Source organism: Malurus melanocephalus, unplaced genomic scaffold, assembly GCF_030028575.1.
Source record: "Malurus melanocephalus ecotype Western Australia unplaced genomic scaffold, MMel_1.1 scaffold_299, whole genome shotgun sequence".
Classification (NCBI taxonomy): Eukaryota; Metazoa; Chordata; class Aves; order Passeriformes; family Maluridae; genus Malurus; species Malurus melanocephalus.
Window position 1 is genome coordinate 364754 of NW_026623531.1, and position 21537 is coordinate 386290.

General features: G+C 40.9%; 2 protein-coding genes across 5 annotated transcripts in view; one reads left to right on the top strand and one right to left on the bottom strand.

The window, feature by feature from the left end:
• The window catches only part of SEC24C (SEC24 homolog C, COPII coat complex component), a 33894-nt gene extending 20728 nt beyond the window's left edge, over positions 1-13166 (bottom strand). The window contains exons 1-4 of one of the 4 annotated variants that reach the window (XM_057377108.1): positions 13106-13166; positions 6033-6235; positions 1102-1243; positions 77-240 (exon numbers count right to left, since the gene is read on the bottom strand). In XM_057377108.1, coding sequence (XP_057233091.1) covers positions 77-240; positions 1102-1243; positions 6033-6207 — 481 coding nt within the window. In that variant the 5' untranslated portion in view covers positions 6208-6235; positions 13106-13166. Of the gene's footprint in view, positions 1-76; positions 241-1101; positions 1247-6032; positions 6236-13105 lie in introns of those variants that run through there. The other 3 variants (XM_057377105.1, XM_057377106.1, XM_057377107.1) reach the window with 3 other exon arrangements.
• Positions 13167-15788: 2622 nt separating this feature from the next.
• SYNPO2L (synaptopodin 2 like) overlaps positions 15789-21537 on the top strand; it is a 30217-nt gene continuing 24468 nt past the window's right edge. The window contains exon 1 of the mRNA XM_057377050.1: positions 15789-15893. Within this exon, the coding sequence (XP_057233033.1) occupies positions 15789-15893 (105 nt within the window). The remainder of the gene's footprint in view (positions 15894-21537) is intronic.

Consider the following 21537-nt stretch of genomic DNA (forward strand, 5'->3'; position numbering starts at 1 on the left):
CAAGGAAAAAATCTTTTATTAAATTATTAGCAAAAAYGAGAATCAATAGCATTCATCTGTAGGCAGGAAACCTTACCATAACCCAGTCCAGCTGGGGGAGGAGCAGAAGCTGCAGTAACGCCAATTGTCATCCCTGCCATGTGATTGCTGAGCTGTTGCACACTGGCTGGGGGGGGGCCATATTGCTGGCTGACAGGCGTGGGTGCTGAGCCTGGCAGAAAYGGCTGAGAAGCAGGTGGCCTGAGAGGGAAGATGACAAATTCAACTGATTCCTCATTATACAAGAAGTTACAATTCTCTGGGCCTTTAAAAATTGTTCTACRCATAAATATTATCTGGGTTTCAGTTATTTACATGAAACACTGTAGCTCAGTTTTGGAAGAATAATTACATATCCTGCATGGATCTGAATCCCTTTCACCAAAAAAAATCTTCTAGCTCTTAAAATACAAATTCTCTGTTTTTGTTGTTTCTATTTAAATTATCACAACAAATCAGAAATGCTGCAACAGAGTCTGTAGAGCGAGCAGCAGTAAGGCCTGCACTGCTGTGTAAGAACACTCTGCCACTCAAAAGATTTGAACTCTCCAGACTATTCCCACTTTCACCATAGAGGTAATGGCAGCATCTTTCTGGAAAAGACGCTGAAGAGCCTTAGCTGACAATAACTCAGGGATCCATAAGGGACAGAACAGGACCCAGAATCAACACAAAGAAATTGCTCAGTAAAGACAGCCACATGCTCCAGAGACTATTTCACACTGCCAAGGCCACAAATACTATGGCTGTGTGGATGCAACTGTTAAGATAGATCGTGGGAATCAGATTTTTTAGGGGAAAAAAGAATGTCTTAGGAGGAGAAGAGGCTTTCATCAGTCACTGACATCTGCTCATATCCTTACACMAGCTTTTCATCACCAGAGATACTCACTAATAAATACCTCTATGGCAAAATGTTGCTCCAAAACAGTAACAAAGAAATTAAGAAAGTCAATATCCACCACAAAACCACAAAGTATTTAGTTTGAATCAGATCTAGTCTAGACCTAACATATGTCTATCAAGGTAGGATTTTGTTACAATCATTCTTCTCCTACARACCTCTGCATCGGTGCTGCTGAGGCTGGAATCCCATTCTGCACATCTCCATGTTCAAACTGACTGTATGCCAGGTGGCCAGAAGGATGAGATGCTCCAGAGGCTGGAGGGGGAGCTCCAGATGATGGCGCGGCTCTTAATGAACCTACTAACATAAGGAAAAAAATACATTAAAATATCACAAGTTATAGAAACAAGGGCTTGAAGCAACTACCATGAAAAATTCAAGTGCAGAATTGCTGCAACAATACTCTGTGAGCAACAAATAATTTATGCACAAATATTTTTAGCCGGAGTCACTAGTTACCATCTCCACACAGACCAAGCAGAAAATATGTGCTGTGGAGGGTCTCCAAAAGATAACRTCATCTTTTATGAAAGAAAGAAAATTATCTTGTCAATAAGGTATTGAATCCTTTCCCCTCCAAGTCCAATTATTTTTATCTAAACCAAGAAGAGTATTCAGTGGAATCTACCATTGATTCCAGGTCAGTTTTCCCTACCTCAAAGGTAAGCACGCTATGCAAGCAGATTCAGTTTTCAAAARTTACATGATTTACTGTGTTTATATATAACATAATGGGGGCCACCACAGACTGTTCTTTCCAGCCTCTCAGGGCTGGAGTTAATACAAATACTTTCCCATCTTTCAAACTGAGTTGGATCAATCACAGCCCAAACATATTKGCCTCAGAAACCAGACTTTATACAGGCCACAAAATGTTGGATACAATACCCGCAGACCAACTGCAGTTTTTACTTCCTAAAAAGAGAATACAAACTTCTCTTTTAATAATACTATATTAACAATGCTGGTAATTAGAATAACTGTATGAACTGTATGATCTCCTTTCCAATTTCTTTCCTTTGGTAGTAGATGTAAACTGGTTGTCCTTTTTACCTTTTGTCTTTGAAGACATATTTAATTCAGTTCCTGGAGGGATCCTACACACTTTTTTTATATATATATGAGGTTAAATTCCTTCCCCCATCAAATTTAACAGGCATACCATTTGACAAATATGTGCTTACTTCAGATAAAGCTTTGAAAGTATTTTTTTCCTAGTTATCACAAATATACTTATGTAACCCCTAACAAGACCACTCAGTCACTGAAAAAGAAATTCCTAGAACAGGTATACATATTTAGTGGCTTATTAGCCTGAGATTCATTATTCTTAACAAATCCTCAAGTTCMCCTTCCCACATCACTGAGATGTTCTTACCCATCACAGACCTCAAAATGGAGKTAGTTTACAGCAAAATGGGAAATGCTTGTGATTTTCCTCAATGCCCCAGACTACATGGCGGTCTTCTGACACCCTAATCTTCTAAACAAATTGACACCACTAGAAATAACTCTTCCAAAATACCACTTGTTGGGAAAAAAGGAAAAATGCACAATATGACTTCTTGCAGCATTTCTAATCCTTKCATTTTGATTGCTAGTTGTGAACAGGTATTTCCTTCTTCAAGTCACAGCTTTTGGAAAAATAATGATTCCTAACATGTATTTGGATTCTAATTATAGCCAAGGAAGYTAAAAACTTGTTTTTTCCCTCAAACGAAAACACAAGCTACACAACTCTCATGACTTGCAGTAACAGCCTACTGGTGGTTTGCGGAGATTTTTCACTTCTTTGCAATGCTATAGTTTCAAACCGCATTTTCCCTCTYAAGTGTGAGACCAAGTTCTTTTAAACTAAGGACTGCACCTGACAGAACCTGAACAGGCCAATTCAGGTTTTGAAATCAGACTTCAGAACATTAGTCACAAGTCAAGTTTTATCTATGAATCTGCATGCAYAAGCAATTTCTACTAGGATTATTTCTTTATATCCTATTTATGCTTCTGGAATGCTTCTGCCTACAAACAGATTGGGAAATGTTCTGCCCACCTGTGCCTGAACAGTCAGGTACCCAACTTTTGAAATAAGTATCCATATTAAATGGGAACTTGGCACAGAAGAAACGTCACAGCACAAACACTCCCACAGAAAGGACACCATTTACCTATGAAATTAGGTGCAAGAGAAGAAGTGTCAGAGTTGAGAGATACAGGAGAGCCCTTCGAAGGGAACCCCAAGGAAGGAAAGTAACCTGGAAAGACAGAATACACCAGTAAATCAAGCCTGAGAGAAAGCACAAAGAGACAGCCTTTCCAATGCAGAGAAYAGTTCTGCAGCCCAGAAAATATCATATACACAAAATTCATGTGAACTACCACATTGTTCTTTAAGATAGATTCCTTCCCTTCTACCATGCGTAAAATACCACGAATGTCATCTTTACACCAATACAAGTGTTTAGTTTCATAAACTAACCCAATGTAAAATGATCCAGTCACAGCCTAATTGTTACTGGTATTCAGGTAATTGTGTTTGCACTTTCAACTGTATGACCTCATCTGAAAGAAGCCAATAGACTGACTAAAAGACTGGGGCAAAAWTGTCCTGATTCTTTCAATATTCTCATAGCAAGAAGCAGCTATTTTCACCTAGTACCACAGCACTCCACTTCTGGTCCCAAGAAAGACTATCATCACTGCCACAGCATTCCCCTGATTCCATTTAGTTGGAGTCAGGATTTGTCACATAAATCAGACGTGAAAGACTCTCTGACTAAGGATGGCACCTCCCAACATTTCTCCACTCAGTCCCCCAAGTAATTTTCCTATTATTTTAAAAACAAATCCCTAAGACAACTATTTTAAGATCACAGAGTAATATTGGTAGTTTTCCTAAATTCCTACCTTTGAAATTAAATCTCTCTTCTCTACATCATGCAGCTACAACAGGTCTTGCTACAGACTTGCAGCAAAACATAAGGTGTTGGAGGCGGTGGTAGAAAGGATAACTGTCTCTATTTTTACTATCACCTGTCTCTGATAATGTGTTGTTCATCTGACTCCCTCTTCCACAGGTATTTCATACTCAGCATCCACTGACAGGTCAAGGCTATTGTGCTAGTGCTCTGAATTTTACATTCTTTCTTCTAAAGATAGGAATCCTTAACAGCAGGTCCAAAATGCACAGCTTGACACCTGAGATTTCCTTAATACAGTCTGCTAAGTCCAGGAACAATGGTCTCAGAAAAAAAAGATGGAAAAAAATCCCCACAAGTGGTGGATGGTCTTTGCCTGATAATATCAATAAAGTATAATGAGACACTTACTTGAGTAATGCAATACAGTTTCATTGTTCAAATGAGACCATCTTGCTGCCCTCAGTGTCAAACACCTTTCAAACATTCCTGGCACAAAATCTGCATTTTCAATCTGGACAAGTTTATATGAATGTTATCAAGGTATCTAGATATGTCTTTACTCAGCTGTCATGAGCCACATTTTTGCTGTCCCAAAATTAAAAAAAGCAAAGCAGAAATAATCCAGACAAAAAAAGTTAATCTCCTTAAAAAGAAATGCTTGTAAAGTCTGAAAATTCTTGAAATATCTGACAGAAGATGCTTACCAGTTTCTTTCACAAACACCTTAATCATTCTTCACAGCCAAAACCACTTTTCTATAAATAGCTGTGCTGATGCAAGTTTTCCAAATCTCTGATAATTTTTGTTCTTGAATCCCCTACTCTCCCTCACTAAAGCAAGTCCAGTTTCTCCCCATTCCTTCCTTTGGACAGGAAACACGAGCTACTCGGTRGTTACAGCAAGCAGTCAAACAGAGYGCTCAGTGGCTGAGTTCTGCCCTCTGTCCTCTCAGGATGCAGTATTTCTTTCCTCTGCTCAGCAATGATTTTTATTACTTTTATAGAAATTTAAACCCTATGTGAAATTAGTTCAAAACTCTCAGATTAAAAGTGCTGTTAGTAGAGATTTGTTGAGAGCATAGGAGGAAAGGATTAAGGAAAGAAAAGGAAGATGGAGCAACTGAATAACCCATTCTTTACCACACCATAGCGAGTTGTACTTCACTTCTCTACTAACTCTAGACAAAAATACAACATGCAATTATTCAGGACCCAAATTTCAGCCCCCCATTTCTGTTAGTTTCAAGACAACTAAAGGCACTTTGATTGCTTTACCCTTCACGTTGAGTCTGGGTTAAAATTCAAGAATTAGCAAAAGATTGAAGGTCTACTTGCAGGGGAGAATAATACAGAGACGGTAAGCATGACCAACATAGTCCTTATTACCTTAGAATACCCATCTGAAACCTAAACAAGTATTTTTCAGTTCATGTGCTAATTTCAGCAAAACTGAATTCATTCTTTTGATTTGAAAAGGCAGACATACTTGCATTCGAAGCAACAGTATTTTCTTCTCTACACTTCAGATGTTGAAGTCACTATCAATTTCTCAAAGTAATTTAGGTATTAATTTCCCAAAGTAATTTAGGTATACTTGGAAACCAAAATTCACAAAGTTATTTATCAATTTTATGTCAGCCTTTCTTTTGAAAACAGGAAAAAAAAAGTTGAATTACTTTTTTATTGAATTTAAAAACTTTAGARAAAATAGCTCCAAATATGCTTTCTACCTGAAGTTGCATGCCTTAATCTTTCCGGATGGAGTGCAGATCTTTCTACATAATAATGTAAGGCAGTCTCAATTATAAATCTGTTACAATCCCTAACTGCTGCCTCTCAACATAACCTCCTCAGAAAGACTGTTTTAGTCAGATGTTTCCGCACCATAGAGACACGGACACTGAGGAAAAAAGCAGGCTGTTTCTCAGTATGTTAATTTTATGAGCTACTAAAAGAAGAGTAAGCCCTAATAAACTGGACAAGAGACAGCACAATAACCTTAGGATATGGGATGACATGATTTTTAGCATCATGCAAATTACATAGCAAAAAAAAAGATAATTGTTACCACAAAAAAAAAAGAGACTTACAATAGGAAGTAAACAGCAAAAATTTCATGCACACCACAGTTCACAGGTTATCAATCATTAAGTATTGACTGAGYAGTACCTTGTGGAGGGACTGGCTGTTGATATCCTGGCATCGGCCCATTATAAGCTCCATACTGCGACTGAGGAACCCCTGGCAATGACTGTCCTCCGTAGGCAGGCTGCTGGTATCCCTGATATCCAGGCTGAGGTTGCCCATAAGGAGACCCCGTGTGAGCTTGCTGGTTTACGCTCATTGTATTCACATCCCCAAACTAATCTCACCTGCAAAAACGGGGGGAAAAATGAGTTTTAGCAGATTTTAGCAGATATAAAACCACAATGGCCAGTTTCCCTACTGTTTCCAAATAAGTGAGAGATGCTAAGATACTTGGGAAGCTAAAAYATTAATGGTAACTTACCCTTGCACAACAATTCTTTCAAGTAAGAAAAATGCTTTCTAAGAGCTATTTAAAGCACAGCATTTTCAGAAACTATGTTTTTTCATCAACTTCGTCAGTGTTTCACCCTGTTAGACTTATGATCATAATCTTAGATAGAAATACCATCATTTGCCACATTATCAAGCTTCCTGAGAAACCTTACGAACTACTTCCACCTCACASAATCACACCAACAGGAAACAGATTCCATGATACAGATAAGTGATTCCTTAAGATAATACTGAACAAGTTCAGCTGTCACTTCTATGTTAGTTTACTTCATCATGTTTCCTTATTACAAGCAGCACAGTTCAAAGGCAGATGCTTGATGTGTTAGGTAGAATCTAGAACAGAACCCACACGGGGGCTATAGCCTTTTTTTTTAGCAATAGATGATTTCAAGTCCTTGCTGCGTATATACATTTCAGAAAACAAAGGTATTCCAAAAGCAAAATGTTCACCTAGGAAAGAGGTTTAAAACAGAAAATGATCACAGGTAAAGATGGCACTAAAGGAGTTATATCAAMGTGTAAAACCTGAAACAGAATGTCAGAGATAGAGACACATTTCGTAGCAAACTTTTCCAAGAAATCTTCCTTAACAGACAGATTCCCAATTCCTCTAACTGTATAAAGAGACTGACCAACTTTATGATGAGAAAAGCAGAAACGTTATTGTAAGACCCCAAACCAAGCAGGCAGATAACCCACAGTGTCTTTCAGTTGCAGATAATCAAGGAGATGACTTCAGGGGCAGGAAATTACCCCCTGGTGTGTTTSTCATAGGAATATCTTGCAACCCCTGTGTTTCTTTGGACACTCGATGTCACTGTTATTCTCTTCAACTAAGACCACCAACACTAAAACTAAAGAMAATTTTTATTCCCCAATCTGTATAAAGGCAAAGATAGGGCTTTTGTTTAGAAAAAGATGTCCTCTTAAATATTTAAAGGTAATTTGCTCTTGAAAGGTAACATGTCATTTGCAACAGCTTACAAGAGCATGACAGAATTCACGCAGAATCTGCCGGCAGTGGTTTTGAACATGATTACTCTCTTGCTGTCATGGTTATAACATGTAATCTCAAAAAATTCTGGTTTYCCACACCACCTTTGACTTAGTTCTGCAAAACAGTCTAACCTGAGCAGCCATGAGGGCAGGAAATATGAACTTTGGGACCTGTTCCCTTCCCAAGTTCACTGTAAGGTTAACCTCTTACTACCCAGGCAGGCAATCAGTGTCACCACACTGCAATCACAGACCTACTCTGAGCCACCTCCTGTTCAAAACAAACAGCAAAGCAGGTGAGTGCCTCCTACAAAGGTGGGGATACAGGGAAGGAAGAACACATCAAGAGGACTCCTCTACCTGCACATCTTGGAACATCTGTGCAGGGCCTTCTGACAAGGAAGGAGGGCTGCTTTCTCTTCATCCTGCCTCTCTTTATTGGACTGCACTAGAAGAACCTGGCTTCTATTAACTGCCCCTGCAAACAGGTCCCTCCTCCAGGAAGAGGTTTAAAACAGAAGTATTCCGCAGGATAGCTCCTGACCTACAATCATTACAACGCTCTTCACAAGTTAGACCTWCAGAAATCTGTGAACAGATCTAATGTTTGAACAAGGAATTACTACAGGGAAAAAGATCAGTCTTCCAGGTTTTTCTCTTGATTTTCTAAAGCATGATGGGATGAGAACTCAAGTATGTCTCTTGCAAACCACTTCTGACTTACAGTTGTGAGTGTATACTCAGTCATTAATCTCACTTGATGCTCTTTTACTATWCCCTTTTCAGCCTTCTTTCCCTTGCGTGCTTATCAGTATTTCCTGTCTAAGCAGGTAATACCTGTCAGTTTGTTGCTCTCTCCACAATACCAAAACCAAGAAGTAATTATGATTTAATGCACATCCTATAAAGAGTTTTGAGATAATCTCCTACACTCTTGTGCAAAAAGTAGCTACACAAACAAGATGATTCTAACTCAGTGTCCCAACTGAAAGGAAGATACACCTCAGACTTTTAGCTAGCCCATGTGCCAGCCAGCACAGGTTCATATCCACCATAGCACAAGTTGATGCTTGCCCTACACTGGCAGAGGGTCAAGGAGGGAGATTTAAGAACAAGTCCATGGAAAAAGCTGCAGACAAGGCTGCTTCATTATTTTGGTGTTTGACTCGCTCTGAAACATAAGGCTTGCCCATCACTGATATGAAATAACACAGGGCAGGACCAAGAGAATCTGCCTCTGAGAAGGTGGAAGACACTTGTCAMTGGGTGAGCCTATTTGCTCTCTTCCCCAGTACAAGTTATTTGTATCAAATATTCATTTTATCTTCACTCAGAAAACATCTCTGTGTAAATTAGAACCTGGTCACTTCAAGAGATATGGAGAAAGGGAGAATTTTGTGCTCTGTCTTATGACATGAAGGGTGGGGTGTAAAAATAATRCATATATCAGATTAAGTGGAAGTGTAGAAAACAGGCCATTTCACTGGATAAAATGCTGAGGATATTCCTTTGCACATAGTAACACATTACCAAAACTAAGCCGAACATAATACTGACACATGATGTTGAACATCGTATTACTACTCAGCAGTTACGATAGACAAAGCTCAAATAAACAGGACTGAYGCTAGAGGAAAAATCCTGTGACAGCAAGTGGTCATTACCATAAACAACCATCTTCCTGCAAAGCAAGAAGCAGCCACTCTAWGCCATTTTCTATTCCTCTTTATAAAGGCAGCTGACCATGAAGTTTTGSTCAAAACAGTTACAAAGCTACAACTATAACAGAAGGCTGTTGCACRCGACAGGCAACCAGTGCAGATCAGTAACAAACTACTGGAAGGAAAAACACACAGGAATAATGTGAGGGGGTGTGGAATATTTTTACAATAGCTTCAAGATTCCTTAGTATCCAAACAAATAAGACCACAGTGAAGTTTTAATACATGCTTAAAAAAATAGTGACTTGTATGAGCTCATTTCAATGAGCAAATCTCCCAAATCACTGRAAAAATGCATATTCATCATTTTTACGGTCTGCATTTGCTGTTAACTCCCTTTTGAAACGGAAAAGCTTGATCTCATCAGCTCTTGTTCACTTTCTAAAGGAAAGGCATACAGCAAAGTTACTTTCCTTCAGAAAGATGCTAGTATCTTATTTACTGATCACAAAGAACAGGCTTGTTTGTTTCAATTTCTGAGGAAACTGGTCATTAAAAAAAACCAAATCCCAGACCACAATGAAAAGATACCCCCCACAACTCAAAACACGGCCATCTATGTTATGCTGAACTGAAGGAAATATGTCTATTCAAWTTAACACAAAAATCAAAACATTTCCAAAAGATGGGATAGAAGGGGAGCATCAGTAGTTCAAAATATTGCCTAGTGCTTTTAATTTTTCTGTTCTGCAACTTTCTGGAAGCAGCAAGGTTTTGCTGTTCTTACAAAGACCTAGACTCTGGAGMTAAGAACGCTTTCAAGAAAGGCAGATAGCCTTGCTTTTGTTTCACTGACAGTTTGACTAGGTCTTCAGCAGGCACTCATGGAACATTTRGCTCTTATCATATATAAGAAAAATCCTGAAGTTTTTTTTAATTTAAAAAATGCTATTGTTTTTCTAAAGAAAATCCTAGAAGAGAAACTCATGTCCTAGAAGTCAGAAACTGCCAACTAATCTGTAAAACTGCAGCCCATTGTAACAAATGCCTCCCACCCATGTGTCCATATCAACTCAAATGGCACTACTGGAACCAACTCYAATCTGGTTATAATATGTGGCACACTGTCTTCCCATCTGCGGAGATTTACAACTTGTTACACTCCAGGTAACGTTTTCATCACCTATCACTTTGAGTTACCGCCAGACACATTTGTTTTAGCAGTTYATGACAGGTATAAGACACAGTTTTCAAAGTGAATCTAAGGTGTGATCACTTCTCTAATTGTTCTAAAGAAGGGCCACAGGAAACCCATTTGTGTTAGGTTGATTCATCATCTTGGGCAAAGTACAATACAGTATACAAACTACAAGAGTGAAACTGATTAGAAACTGAATATGAAAAAACCCAGCTTAGTCTTGACCTAACCTTTAAACTATTTCCAAACCCTGTCCTCACCACCAGATTTTTACTTCAATAACATTTTCTACTTTGTTGACTCAAGTCACCTGGAGGGACTGATTCACATCTCTGTTGCTGCAATAGAGCTCTAGGAAAAGATTTGAAAAAYACTCTGTTATGAGCATGGCTTCTGAAGAGGGACCCTGTGGAGGCAAAAGTCACTGACAATACAATATCAATAAAATCACAGTGAAAGATCTATTTCTTACCTATCCCACATACATGTGGACATAGATGTTACAATGTGTGAAGTAATCTGAAAATTTCTATAAACCTTGYACAAGTATACTTGATCAGAAAAAGTTACATGAGCAGCTTCAAGTTYACAAAGGAGGTCAGGAGGAAGAAAGGAAGAATGGGAATACATAGAGTAAGACTAAAAAACAAGTCTTCACACACATTGTAACACTGGCCATCTCTCAWCCACAATTTCTGATTTCCTCTACACAAATATACATTACACAATTTCCATCACTTCCAAGAAACAAAAAAAGATCAGAATAAGCTCTTCCAAATAAATACTGCCAGTTTACACTGTCTTTTAGTGCTTTTTATGTTAACAATGAATCTTGCTGAACATATACAAACAGGCTCAATCTTCACAATTTATCCCTAACACAGCTTTTCAAACCTAAAGAACAAGAAACATCCACCTCCTCTCTTCTGCAGAGACCTTGCTGCCGAGCACTGCTAGTGACTCTTTGTACCTTGCCCTTCCTTAGCCAACTATCAATTCTTCCTTTGATTTTTGACCCTCTTTCTGATAATAAGTGTTACAGGAAGATAATATAGTCCTATCAGAGCATGAAAAAACATTCAAAGAGGTACAAGCACCAAACCACTCATCAAAGAAATAATCCTTTAAACATCTGTTCACTGCTGTAACTCAGCTTTCAGCCATGAAATGAGAACCTGGAGTGARTGTCACAGTATATTAAGAAGCAATTATATATTCTTTATATTGATGTCCACTTCAGTCTGTTTCCAGCAACAAACGAATTCCGAATGGCACAGCTTCAAGCAGAAAAGGCTAGTTYCATTAGCAAGTACCCGTTCCACATAAAAATGAATAGAAATATTTATATTTTCACAGACAGTGTATACATGTGATTGAAACAAAGCCTCCTTTAAAGATGAAGGCTCAGAAGTTTTAGGCTACATACATTTCTAWCCGTACTGTAGCTGGAAGATCTAATCTAGGAGAAGACTGGGGGAAAATAAAAAACAATGTTAAAGCCAGAGTCCCCTAAATTTACTCAAGAAAACTTCATATTAATAAACAGTAAWGACTTCAGTACAAAATCAGTAGTCACCTCCCATTCCAGTGCTGTGATTTTACACTGCTTGTAAAAAACAACAAAAAATAATTTGCATGTTATGCCTGATCAGGATGGTTATTTCTGTTTAACATTCCTCACATTTGGTAAAGTTGACTATGGAATCCTGTAACACAAACGRACCTAGAAATATTTTTATGGAACCCTCACATTAATGGCTAAAAATCAACGGACTACCAAACCGAAAAAATCTGTATTTTCACATGACAGTACGAACATTAACTCACAGTGGGTAACTTCTGATATAGGCGTAACCAATTTTCACTTTTGCTCCAGCAACCACTTCCATTAGCCAGAACTTCAGCTACAGCCAAGTTTGCATGGCTTTGCAAAGCCTCTCTCAGAGCTCAGTACACTCCGGAAAAAAAAAAAAAAAAAAGGAAACTAAGCTTCACTGTCCTCCATCAAAAGCATTGCTCAGAAAGGGTGAGAGCAAATTCCAGCAACAGAAAATAAGCGCATTTGAAGCACCATCTACAAAGAAAGCAAAAGTCCCATCTTGCATAACCACCTTTTCAAGACTACACTTGTATTTCGATCATGCCATCTCCTTTCCTTTCCTCCTTCCTTTCCTCCTTCCTTTTTTTCAGAGCCACAGACAAGCAACCACTAAGTTTTAGAACCAAATCAAATCAATCTCAGTCGCCAGGTCTACGCAAGGGACGACCATCATTTATAAAGCTCGAATGAATGAAAACTTGAACAGCACAGCACAAACGCCAGGGGAAGGATCCGCAGATTACAGGAGATTAGGGAGGTTGCAGAGGGGGTATCTGACTCGCGGCGCACCCCGGCCAAAAAGAAGCACTCGCTTCTCCGGGCGGGACCGACGGCCCGACTCGCAGCCGCCGGGAGTCGCCGCACCACACCAGGACACCGACGGCTCCCTCAGGGCAGCCCAGGCACTGGAAGMGCAGGCCCCGCCGACAGCCGGCCCGGCCTGGCCCCGCAGGCCGCCGGCACCCGCCGGGCCGCRGGCGGTGAGGACGCTCCCGTCCGGGGTTCTAGGGAGCCTCCGGGCTCTGCAGAGCCGCCCGTGGCGCACTGCACGGTGGGCCCGACGCGTCACCGGACCGGGCAACGCCGGGCCTCGGCGAAGAAGGAAGCGGCGGCAGCGGCGGCAGCGCCTCGGGTCTGGGTCGCCCGGCGCGGTGCCGCCCGCCCTCCCGTCCGCCAGCCCACTCCGGGCACAGCACGGCCCCGCCKGTAGGCCCAGCCACCCGGAGCCCCCTCAGGCCTCACTCACCACCGCTGCCGCCGCCACTGCCGGGCCCGCTTCCGGCTCCCGCCCCGCCGCTCCCCGCCCGCCGCTGCCACGTCCGCGCTCCGCCCGCCAGGGCCCGGATGCGGCGCAAGCGCCGGGAGGCCGCGGCTGCTGACGTCCCGACTGGGCTGGGCGGTGGCTGCGGGCTCGGGTCATGGGGCTGTCTCTCGTGCAGCCCGGACAGCASTGTCCGCACGGGCAGCTGAGGGGGCGGCAGGGCACGGCCGAACGCTGCTGGGCCGCGACCCGCATGACCACGGTGCCCTCGGCCGCCTGTCCCAAAGCGGCCTGTGAAAGACCGCCACAGGGTAGCAACCAGGGCCAGRGTGCAAAGACTTGATCACTCCCTGCTAAGAGCAGGGAGGTGATCGTTCCTCTGTACTCGGCACTGGTGAGGCCACACTTCAAGTGTTGCCCTACGTTCTGGGCCCCACACTTCAGAAAGGGCATTGAGGTGCTGGAGTGTGTCTAGAGAAATGTAACAAGGCTCATGAAAGGTTTAGACAACTTGTSTTACAGGAATGGCTGAGGTAGCTGGCCTCAGGTGGCTCAASTGGGGACCTCATTGCCTTCTACAGCCGCCTGAAAGGTGATTGCATGAGGTGGGGACTGGTCTCTTCTACTGCACCTACAGAGAGGACAAGAGGAAGGCCTAAAGCTGAGATGGGAGATTGAGAATATTAGAATACTAAAAAAAAAAATTCTCTGTTAGGGTGGTCAGGCAATGGAATAGGGTTCCCAGGGATATGGTGGAGTCACCATCCCTGGAGGTGCCTAAAAGGCATCAGGATCTGGTGCTGAGTGATGTGGTTTTGTGGTTTAGGAGGTACAGTGGTTGTGTGGAATGGATGGTTGGACTTGAGGACCATAAAGGTCTCTTCCCAACCTTGATGATTCTGATGATTCTGTGATTCTATGATTGTGTTGGTGCATGCCCACCAGCAATTTGCAATGGACCTGGATGAATAGTGCTATAGTACTGGCAATGGAGTAGTCAATGGTATCATAGTAAAGCTACAGCCTGTGGATGTTATGGTATAAGGGTATCACAGAGATCAATAAGGTAATAGTGACTGAGAGATAAGCACATGCAGAATAAGGAAGTGGTAAGGGTAAGCTTGTCCTCAGGACCTAAACAGAAAATTACATTTTAAGCCTTGTAGTGAAGAGGGAACATGGAATTTAATTCTTCTGTAACTCCCTGGTTTGAGATAGCCAGTGGGTCTTGCATGTCATAGTCCTAAAGAAAAAACACTGAAGGCCTCTACTGCACTCCAGTGAGATCCCACCAGGAGATCTGTGTCCAGTTCTGGGGTCCTTAGCACAGGAAAGACAAAAACCCATTGGAGCAGGTCCAGAGGAAGGCCCAGAAAATGATCACAGGGTGAAGACCTCTCTTACTAAGAAAGGCTGAGAGAGTTTGGTTTGTTCAGCCTGAAGAAGGTTTTGAGGAGACCTTATTGTGGTCTTTCARTACTTAAAGAAGGCTTATAAGAAAGATGGAGACAGACTTTTTAATAGGGCTTATAGTTATAAGACAAGGGGTAATGGTTTTAAATGAGAATAGGGTATATTTAGACTAGATATAAGGAAAAAAAATTGTGCTATGAGGCTGGTGAAGCACTGTAACAGATTGCCCAGAGAGGTGGCAGATGCCCCATCCCTGGAAACACTCAAGGTCAGGTTGGACAGGGCTGTGAGCAATGTGATATGGTTGAAAATGTCCTTGTTCACTGCAGGTRGGTTGGGCTAGATGATCCTTAAAAGTTCCTTCCAACCCCAACTATTCTGTGATTCTCTGATTCTATGACCTGGGTGCAAAGCCGCTCTCTTGGCCATTGAGTCTGTGTAAGCAGTGCCCTGCAGAGAACTGTTCGAMTCCTGTCTGCGTAGCTAATCCCAGCTATTCTGGTCCCAGTGTCTAATATTACGAGTGGGTGTAGGGGATGTCAGGGAGCAACACGCTGCAGAGGGAGCRCAGTACGTCTCTAGTCTGCCTGTGGCTTTTGGGGCAGGCACATAGTGCTGCTGGGTAACAACACTAGCTCCATGGAGAAAATAGAAGTAGAGAGCACATTAATTGCAAGCTGGTTTTGTTAAATTCATAGTGTCAGGTGCTATCACCTGATCTTGTATAAGTTTGTGCCTGTGACATGTCCTTGCCRGAAACTCATACTAATGAATCCTGAATACTGAGTGACTCTAAGATTTGCATTTGAAATGTGAAGTAGAAATAAATTTTTTTACTGAAATGCTTCCAGCTCTAAGAGTGTCAGACAAAGCTCTGGAGAGACAGGAGGTGTGCTATTTTCAGCCACGTTCCGGTGAGAGATCCATCATGTATGCGGGGGGGGGGCACAGAGGGTGAGATTGACATGACACGTGTGTAGGACAACTCTGGCCCCTTACCAAGGACAGAATCAAATGTCTAATCATAGGCAGAGCAGCAGCTGAGAGTTCAGAAGAGCAGTGAAGGCTGGTCTTGACAGTCTCAACTCTTGTGTGTGTGAACTTCAAGGAGAAAGTGAGCAGAGGGCCTTGTGAGGACTGGAGAGTGGTGGTGTGAATTGTGAATATGGGAATAGAAGATTCTGCTTGCTAAGAACTGGAATCTGTACTGAAGTTGCAAAGACTAAAGCACAGAAATATCTAAAGCACAGAAATCATGGGAGCTGAAGAAGAAATGCTCATCACTCTGTCTGGAGGTGCCCCCTGGGGCTTCCGCCTGCAAGGGGGTTCAGAGCAGAAAAGACCCCTCCAAGTGTCAAAGGTAGGACCTTGAGATGTGAACTGTGAGAGCAAATTTGTTCTGCTGAACTAAAATATCCCTGCTGAGTCGCGCATCTTTCACTACTGTTAAGGAATTCAGGAACTCCTTCCCATGGCAGCAGATCTTAAAAGGAAAACTTGGGTGGTGTGCACAAGCAGGGTGTGAGGTGGGCTGCGGGTATAGAATAGATCTATTGCACTTGAGGTAGAGACAAGTGTCAGGTGAAGAGCTGCTTCAGTGCAGGTTTGTACAGCTCAGACACTTTGTGAGCTGCACAACTCCCCCGAGCTGTCAGCAGAGCTATAACTGTAGTGACAGGGCAAGGGAAAGGGCTCAAATATGGAAACTTCAGTATTCATGTAAACATCCAACTAAAGAAAAAGTACCTTAAATTGAACCAGTAAAAGCCATATTTGTAATTCTACTGTCCCTAAAATTTCATTACTATATTTCAGTTTTCAAAATAGATGCATATTTCTTAGGGCCTCTTCTGTTGGTGAAAGTTTCTCMGTACTGTCTAAAGTGAATATTTGTGGTACTCTAAGCAGCAAATATTGGTTTAATTTCAAGATTTAAAGAAAAATGGTTGTTTGGATAGGAGATGAAATAAAAAAATGGAAAAAACATTAAYCTTTTGTTGCACTACTTTTGATAAGCAGCTCCTACTGTTGTCTTTTGAGGAAGACTACTGAATAGCTGAAAAATTAGGGAGAAAAAAGGCCCTCTTTATAAAGTTCACAACAGCTGCATTAGCCTTGACACAATGATATCTTGGGGTGTCTCACTGGAAGGCACTCAGTAGCAGGAATGAAAAAATGCTATGCCCAGCTCTTTCTGTTTCCTTAAGCAGACCATGCCTCTGACAGAATTTTGAAATGAAATGTACTGTGTCACTTGGCTCATCCCAGATCACGGAGTGTTTGTTGGTAACTTCTGCCAAATGGCTTGGAATCCCATAGCTTGGCCTTGAAGTGAATGTTTCTTATGTAGAGAAAGATGATTGGAAAACAACTTCTGCACATACTCATGGCTTCAGGTGCTAAAAAAAAGAATCAATATAGTTGAAACAGGTGTCTGGCATCAGTGGTTCTTAGGAAAATGGAATTTTCAGTGGCTACATTAACTCTGCGTGGTCTAAGATTTTGACTCTTGTTTTTCCCTCAGTAGACAAGAAACTGTGACCGAAGGGGGAGGAGATTCTGAGTGTCTATAAAGATTACTTAGGATTGAATAGTGACAAGAACTAGCCATTACCCAGGCTAAGTTGCACCTTAAGGTGAATGGAATATTGCTCAAGGATTAGTAGCACTTCCAGGAAGGTATTAAGTAGAAGCAGCTCTCATCCAGAACTGGGTGCTGTACTTTAAGTCTACCAATACAAATATGTATATAATTTTACAATACTTGGATWTTGCATTAAAAAGAATGAAAAATATAATTGATATAAATTCATTTGAGGCTTGAAGTATACATCATTCTTCAAGCAGGATTTTAATTTTATAATTATCTTTTTTGTCTGTTATCACCCAGAATTTAATGGCATCCAGTGATCCTACATACTCACTGTCTTAAAGGCAACACCATTTAAATAATCTCCAAAGAATGGATTTGTAGGTCCTTACCAGGTACCCAGGAACATCATATCTGAATGTAAACTTCTTAGAAGAGAATAAACTGCCAGGTGTCATGTGATAGAACATACAGACATGAATAGCTGATAGGTGCCAGGAGATAACTGAGTGGATACAATTGGTGTCTCAGGGATTCCAGTGCTGTCATTTTAGACAATTTCAGCTTCTAGGCTAGAAAAGCTGTAATAGTAACACCAAGGAAAGATGCTTACCCTTGGATACTGAATCAGATTGTTTCTATGTACCTTTCTACATGAATAAGCGATAAAAAGCTAATTTGGGAACTTAATTGAGTATAAYAAATATGTTAGATATAAATTACATAGATTGTAGTTAGGTAGACATGCTGGAATTTCTAAACCAGACTAGGTTAAGAGTCACTCCTCGTCCTGCTTCCTGCTTCCTTCGTGTTTCCTTCTGCAAGTATTTCAGAGGAAGTTGCAAACTTTGAGCTGATTTTTGAGTAATGCAATGTGGAGGGAAATCCTTTCCCCTCAGGTAGTTATCAGCATGCCCTGTGACATATCTAAGAACTGGTAGCCCTAGTGGTTTACCCTGCACATAAACAAAAACCTGTTTCTGAAYAACTAATACTTTACTTGTCTGAGTCTTAGATGATTTCCTAATGAAGATTTGAAAACACCAAGCAATCAAGCATTCAAAAGACTACATGTTGGACTGAGATTTCCTGGTTGAGTCGCTCGCTGTATTTCAAAGCCCTTCACAATTTCTCATCTTACATAATCAATGTACACAGTTCATAGTCTTCTTGCCTTTATTCTTTCTAAAATTTACATTACCATCATATTTTTATGATTTCTCTACATGGAGATTATGATAAAATTAATCACTAGCTGCTGTTACTGATTTTTTTTGTTTTCCTGAGATTCTTCAGGTGTACTGTAATGCTTCCTTTTTATTTTGTTTTTTTTTTTTTTCCAAATACATTGGTGGGCCTCTAATTAATTGTTCTCTCATAAGGTGTTCACAAGGGTGGCTTAAATTATTGGTTTTTTTCAAATTGCAACTAACTCAACATGTACAGTGAAGATATGCATTTTAAACTATGTTTTCTAGAGCAAAGTATTCAACTGGCTGTAACTAAATAAAGTACATGAACATGTTGGAAGTGGGGTGTGAACCCRTTTTTCTACAAACTAGAAGGATGCATAGCTGTAGTTTAAACTGTTTCTCCAAACAAGGGATCAATCCTAAACCTCAGTCCAGCTGGCACAAAGGGGTAGAAAAGCAGCTGTATATTCACATGCTAGATCCATCTGCCACGGAGCTTCTGTGCCATTTGATAACTCCCTGTGGGTTATAGGTTCAGGGACACAGCTAGAGAAAGATGCTGGAATTACATACGTGTGGACAGTCTCCTGGATCACACGTAAGTGAGCATGAGCCAGAAGTGTGCCCTGACAGCCTWGAAGGCCAACAGCGTCCTGAGCTGCATCAAAAGAGGAGTGGCCAGCAGGTGGAGGGAGATGATTCAAGATGTCCACTTGGAGCACTGCATAAAGAGCAGGAAAGATGTGGACCTCCTATGGTCTAGAGGATCTAGATGATCCAAAGGATGGGGCACCTCTYCTATGATGACAGGCTGAGACAGYTGGGATTGTTCAACCTGGAGAAGAGAAGGCCCTCAGGAGACCCCTCTGTGGCCTTCCAGTACCTAAAGGGAACTTAAAAAAGAGGGAGAGCTATGTTTTAGATGGATAGAGAGTGATAGGATAAGGGGGAATTATTTTAAACTAAAAGAGAAGATATTTACATTAGATGGAAGGAGGCTCTGAATAGGTTGCCCAGAGAAGTTGTGGGTGCCTCATCCCTGAAAGTGTTCAAGGCCATTGAATGGACCCCTGAGCAACCTRGTCTGGTGGAATGTGCCCCTGCCCATGGGCAGGGGAGTTGGAACAAGATGATCCTTAAGATGCCTTCTAACTATTTWATGATTCTATAACTAACTAACTTTGTGTTCAAGTAAACTTATGGACCCAAAGCAGCTGTGCCTGACTTGGGATAAGAATAATGCTTCTTCCAGCAGTGCCCAATGGATATTGAGGAAAAAMCACCAATTTAAGTAACATGACCAAGACTGAAATGCTAGCATTAACACCAATATCATATGGTTCCAGATCTGTAACTGCAAATGCCAATTCCTTTCATCTTGAACTTGCTTACAAGACCACATACTGACTGTTTTGTTTTACTCAAACAATCATTTGCAGTGTCCAGGTGCTAAAATTGCCTAATGTGAATCTGAAGGCTACTGTACAGATGTGTATATGAAAGGTGTACCATTAATAATCATAAAAAYGGATACTGTAAGAGTAGAGAGTGAGACAAAAGAAGAAACAAAAGAAAAATGTTAAGTGTCTCAGGTGCCTTCAGTGAGAAAGAGTAGATGATTTTTCAATGAGTGTTGTACTAAAATATCGCTGAAATAAAAGTAGACATATGCTCAGCAGGGAGACACATAGCACAAACATCAACAGAGGACATTAATTATTCTGCACAGATTAGAAAGGATAGGAATATTGAGAATTAGAGCAACAAATAAAGAGGGAAATTAAGACTAAAGAACACAAAAAGCAAAAGACAATCTTCATTTTGTTCTTAGTTATAGCAATGTCCTTTCAAGTGAAATCAGCTGAACTACTCTGGATTCATATTGGCTTATTGTGATTCCTAATGAATCTTTCACCTCTTTCCTAATAAAGCATATAAAGTATAGTGGGACTTTACACTACCCCTCACCAAAATAAAGCTCATTTGGTATAGCTCAGTAGCTGTGGTGTACATAACACAACATAAGAAATCTTTGACCAGAAACTTTCATCAGGAAAGAAAGAAAACAAACATAAACACAAGAAACAAAAAGGATCCATAAATGGCAAAATTTTTATTTTAGAAGGGGTGAAGGAAAGTACATGGTCCTGAGATATGGGGGTAACTATGAGAAGGCTCAYCCATTCTGAAAAAAAAGAGAGAATGATAACATCAGGTTCCTGGAGGATTTCTTTGCATTAAGGATATGTGCATCAAATGCATTTGAAACAAAACAAAATGTAAAATAGCTAGTCTGAGAAAAGCTGTAAGAACTAATGCCATTAATCAACCAAAGTAGAAACCTAACATGAAATTATATGATTAAAATACTTTTTACGAACATGAACAAGGCAATTTTAAGATGATGCAAGTGCGTCTTCTACAAAAGAAGATTTATTCAGTGAGGGGGAAACCCAGTTACTTTCTGTAAAAAGGAAGGAAGGCACTTCTACCTCCAGCACTAGTACTAACAGTACTGACAAAATGGAGGAAACTGAGCCTTTCCAGATGGTACTGATAGTAGAGGCAAAGGACATGGGCATRTTAGTGCATCACTAATAATAAGCCAGCAAAATGATGAATCTCTGAGAAAAAGGCAAAGGTAAACAAATGAGCCTCAGGTAGCCTTGTCTAACAGAGATAGGAAGACATTGATGTTACTGTCTGATGCGCAAGTACAAATTCACTGGAAATACCATACTTRCAGAATCATACACTTATGAGAAAATGAATATAAGGTAGAGCAGCCATCAAAAAAGGAGGGGAGGATAGATGGTTTCTTTCACCTAGCACAATGTTGAAAGAGGTGACTGCAGTCTACAAATAGATGTTGAGCAAATACCAGCAGCACCATTCAAATATAGGTGACAGCACTGTCAGCACAGAACAGCTAACTAGGGAGGTTCAACAATGGCTTTCCAATCTAGAAAAATAATTGGAAAGGCTTTCAAGTCAGTTTATAAACTAGAGTAAACAATATGGCCTCTGAAAACTATGGAGGATTGGCCCTGGTAGCTTAAGAGACTCCTTTTCAGTTCACTATTCTGTACAAATACTGTGCAGCAATGTTAGGGGAATTATTAGGGGAAGCAGTGACACAGGATTGCATTGGTTCTAAAACCAAAAGTGCTTTTGTTGTTTAAGAGCAGTTCATCACACCTCCTCTTTAGCTCTTTCTCACA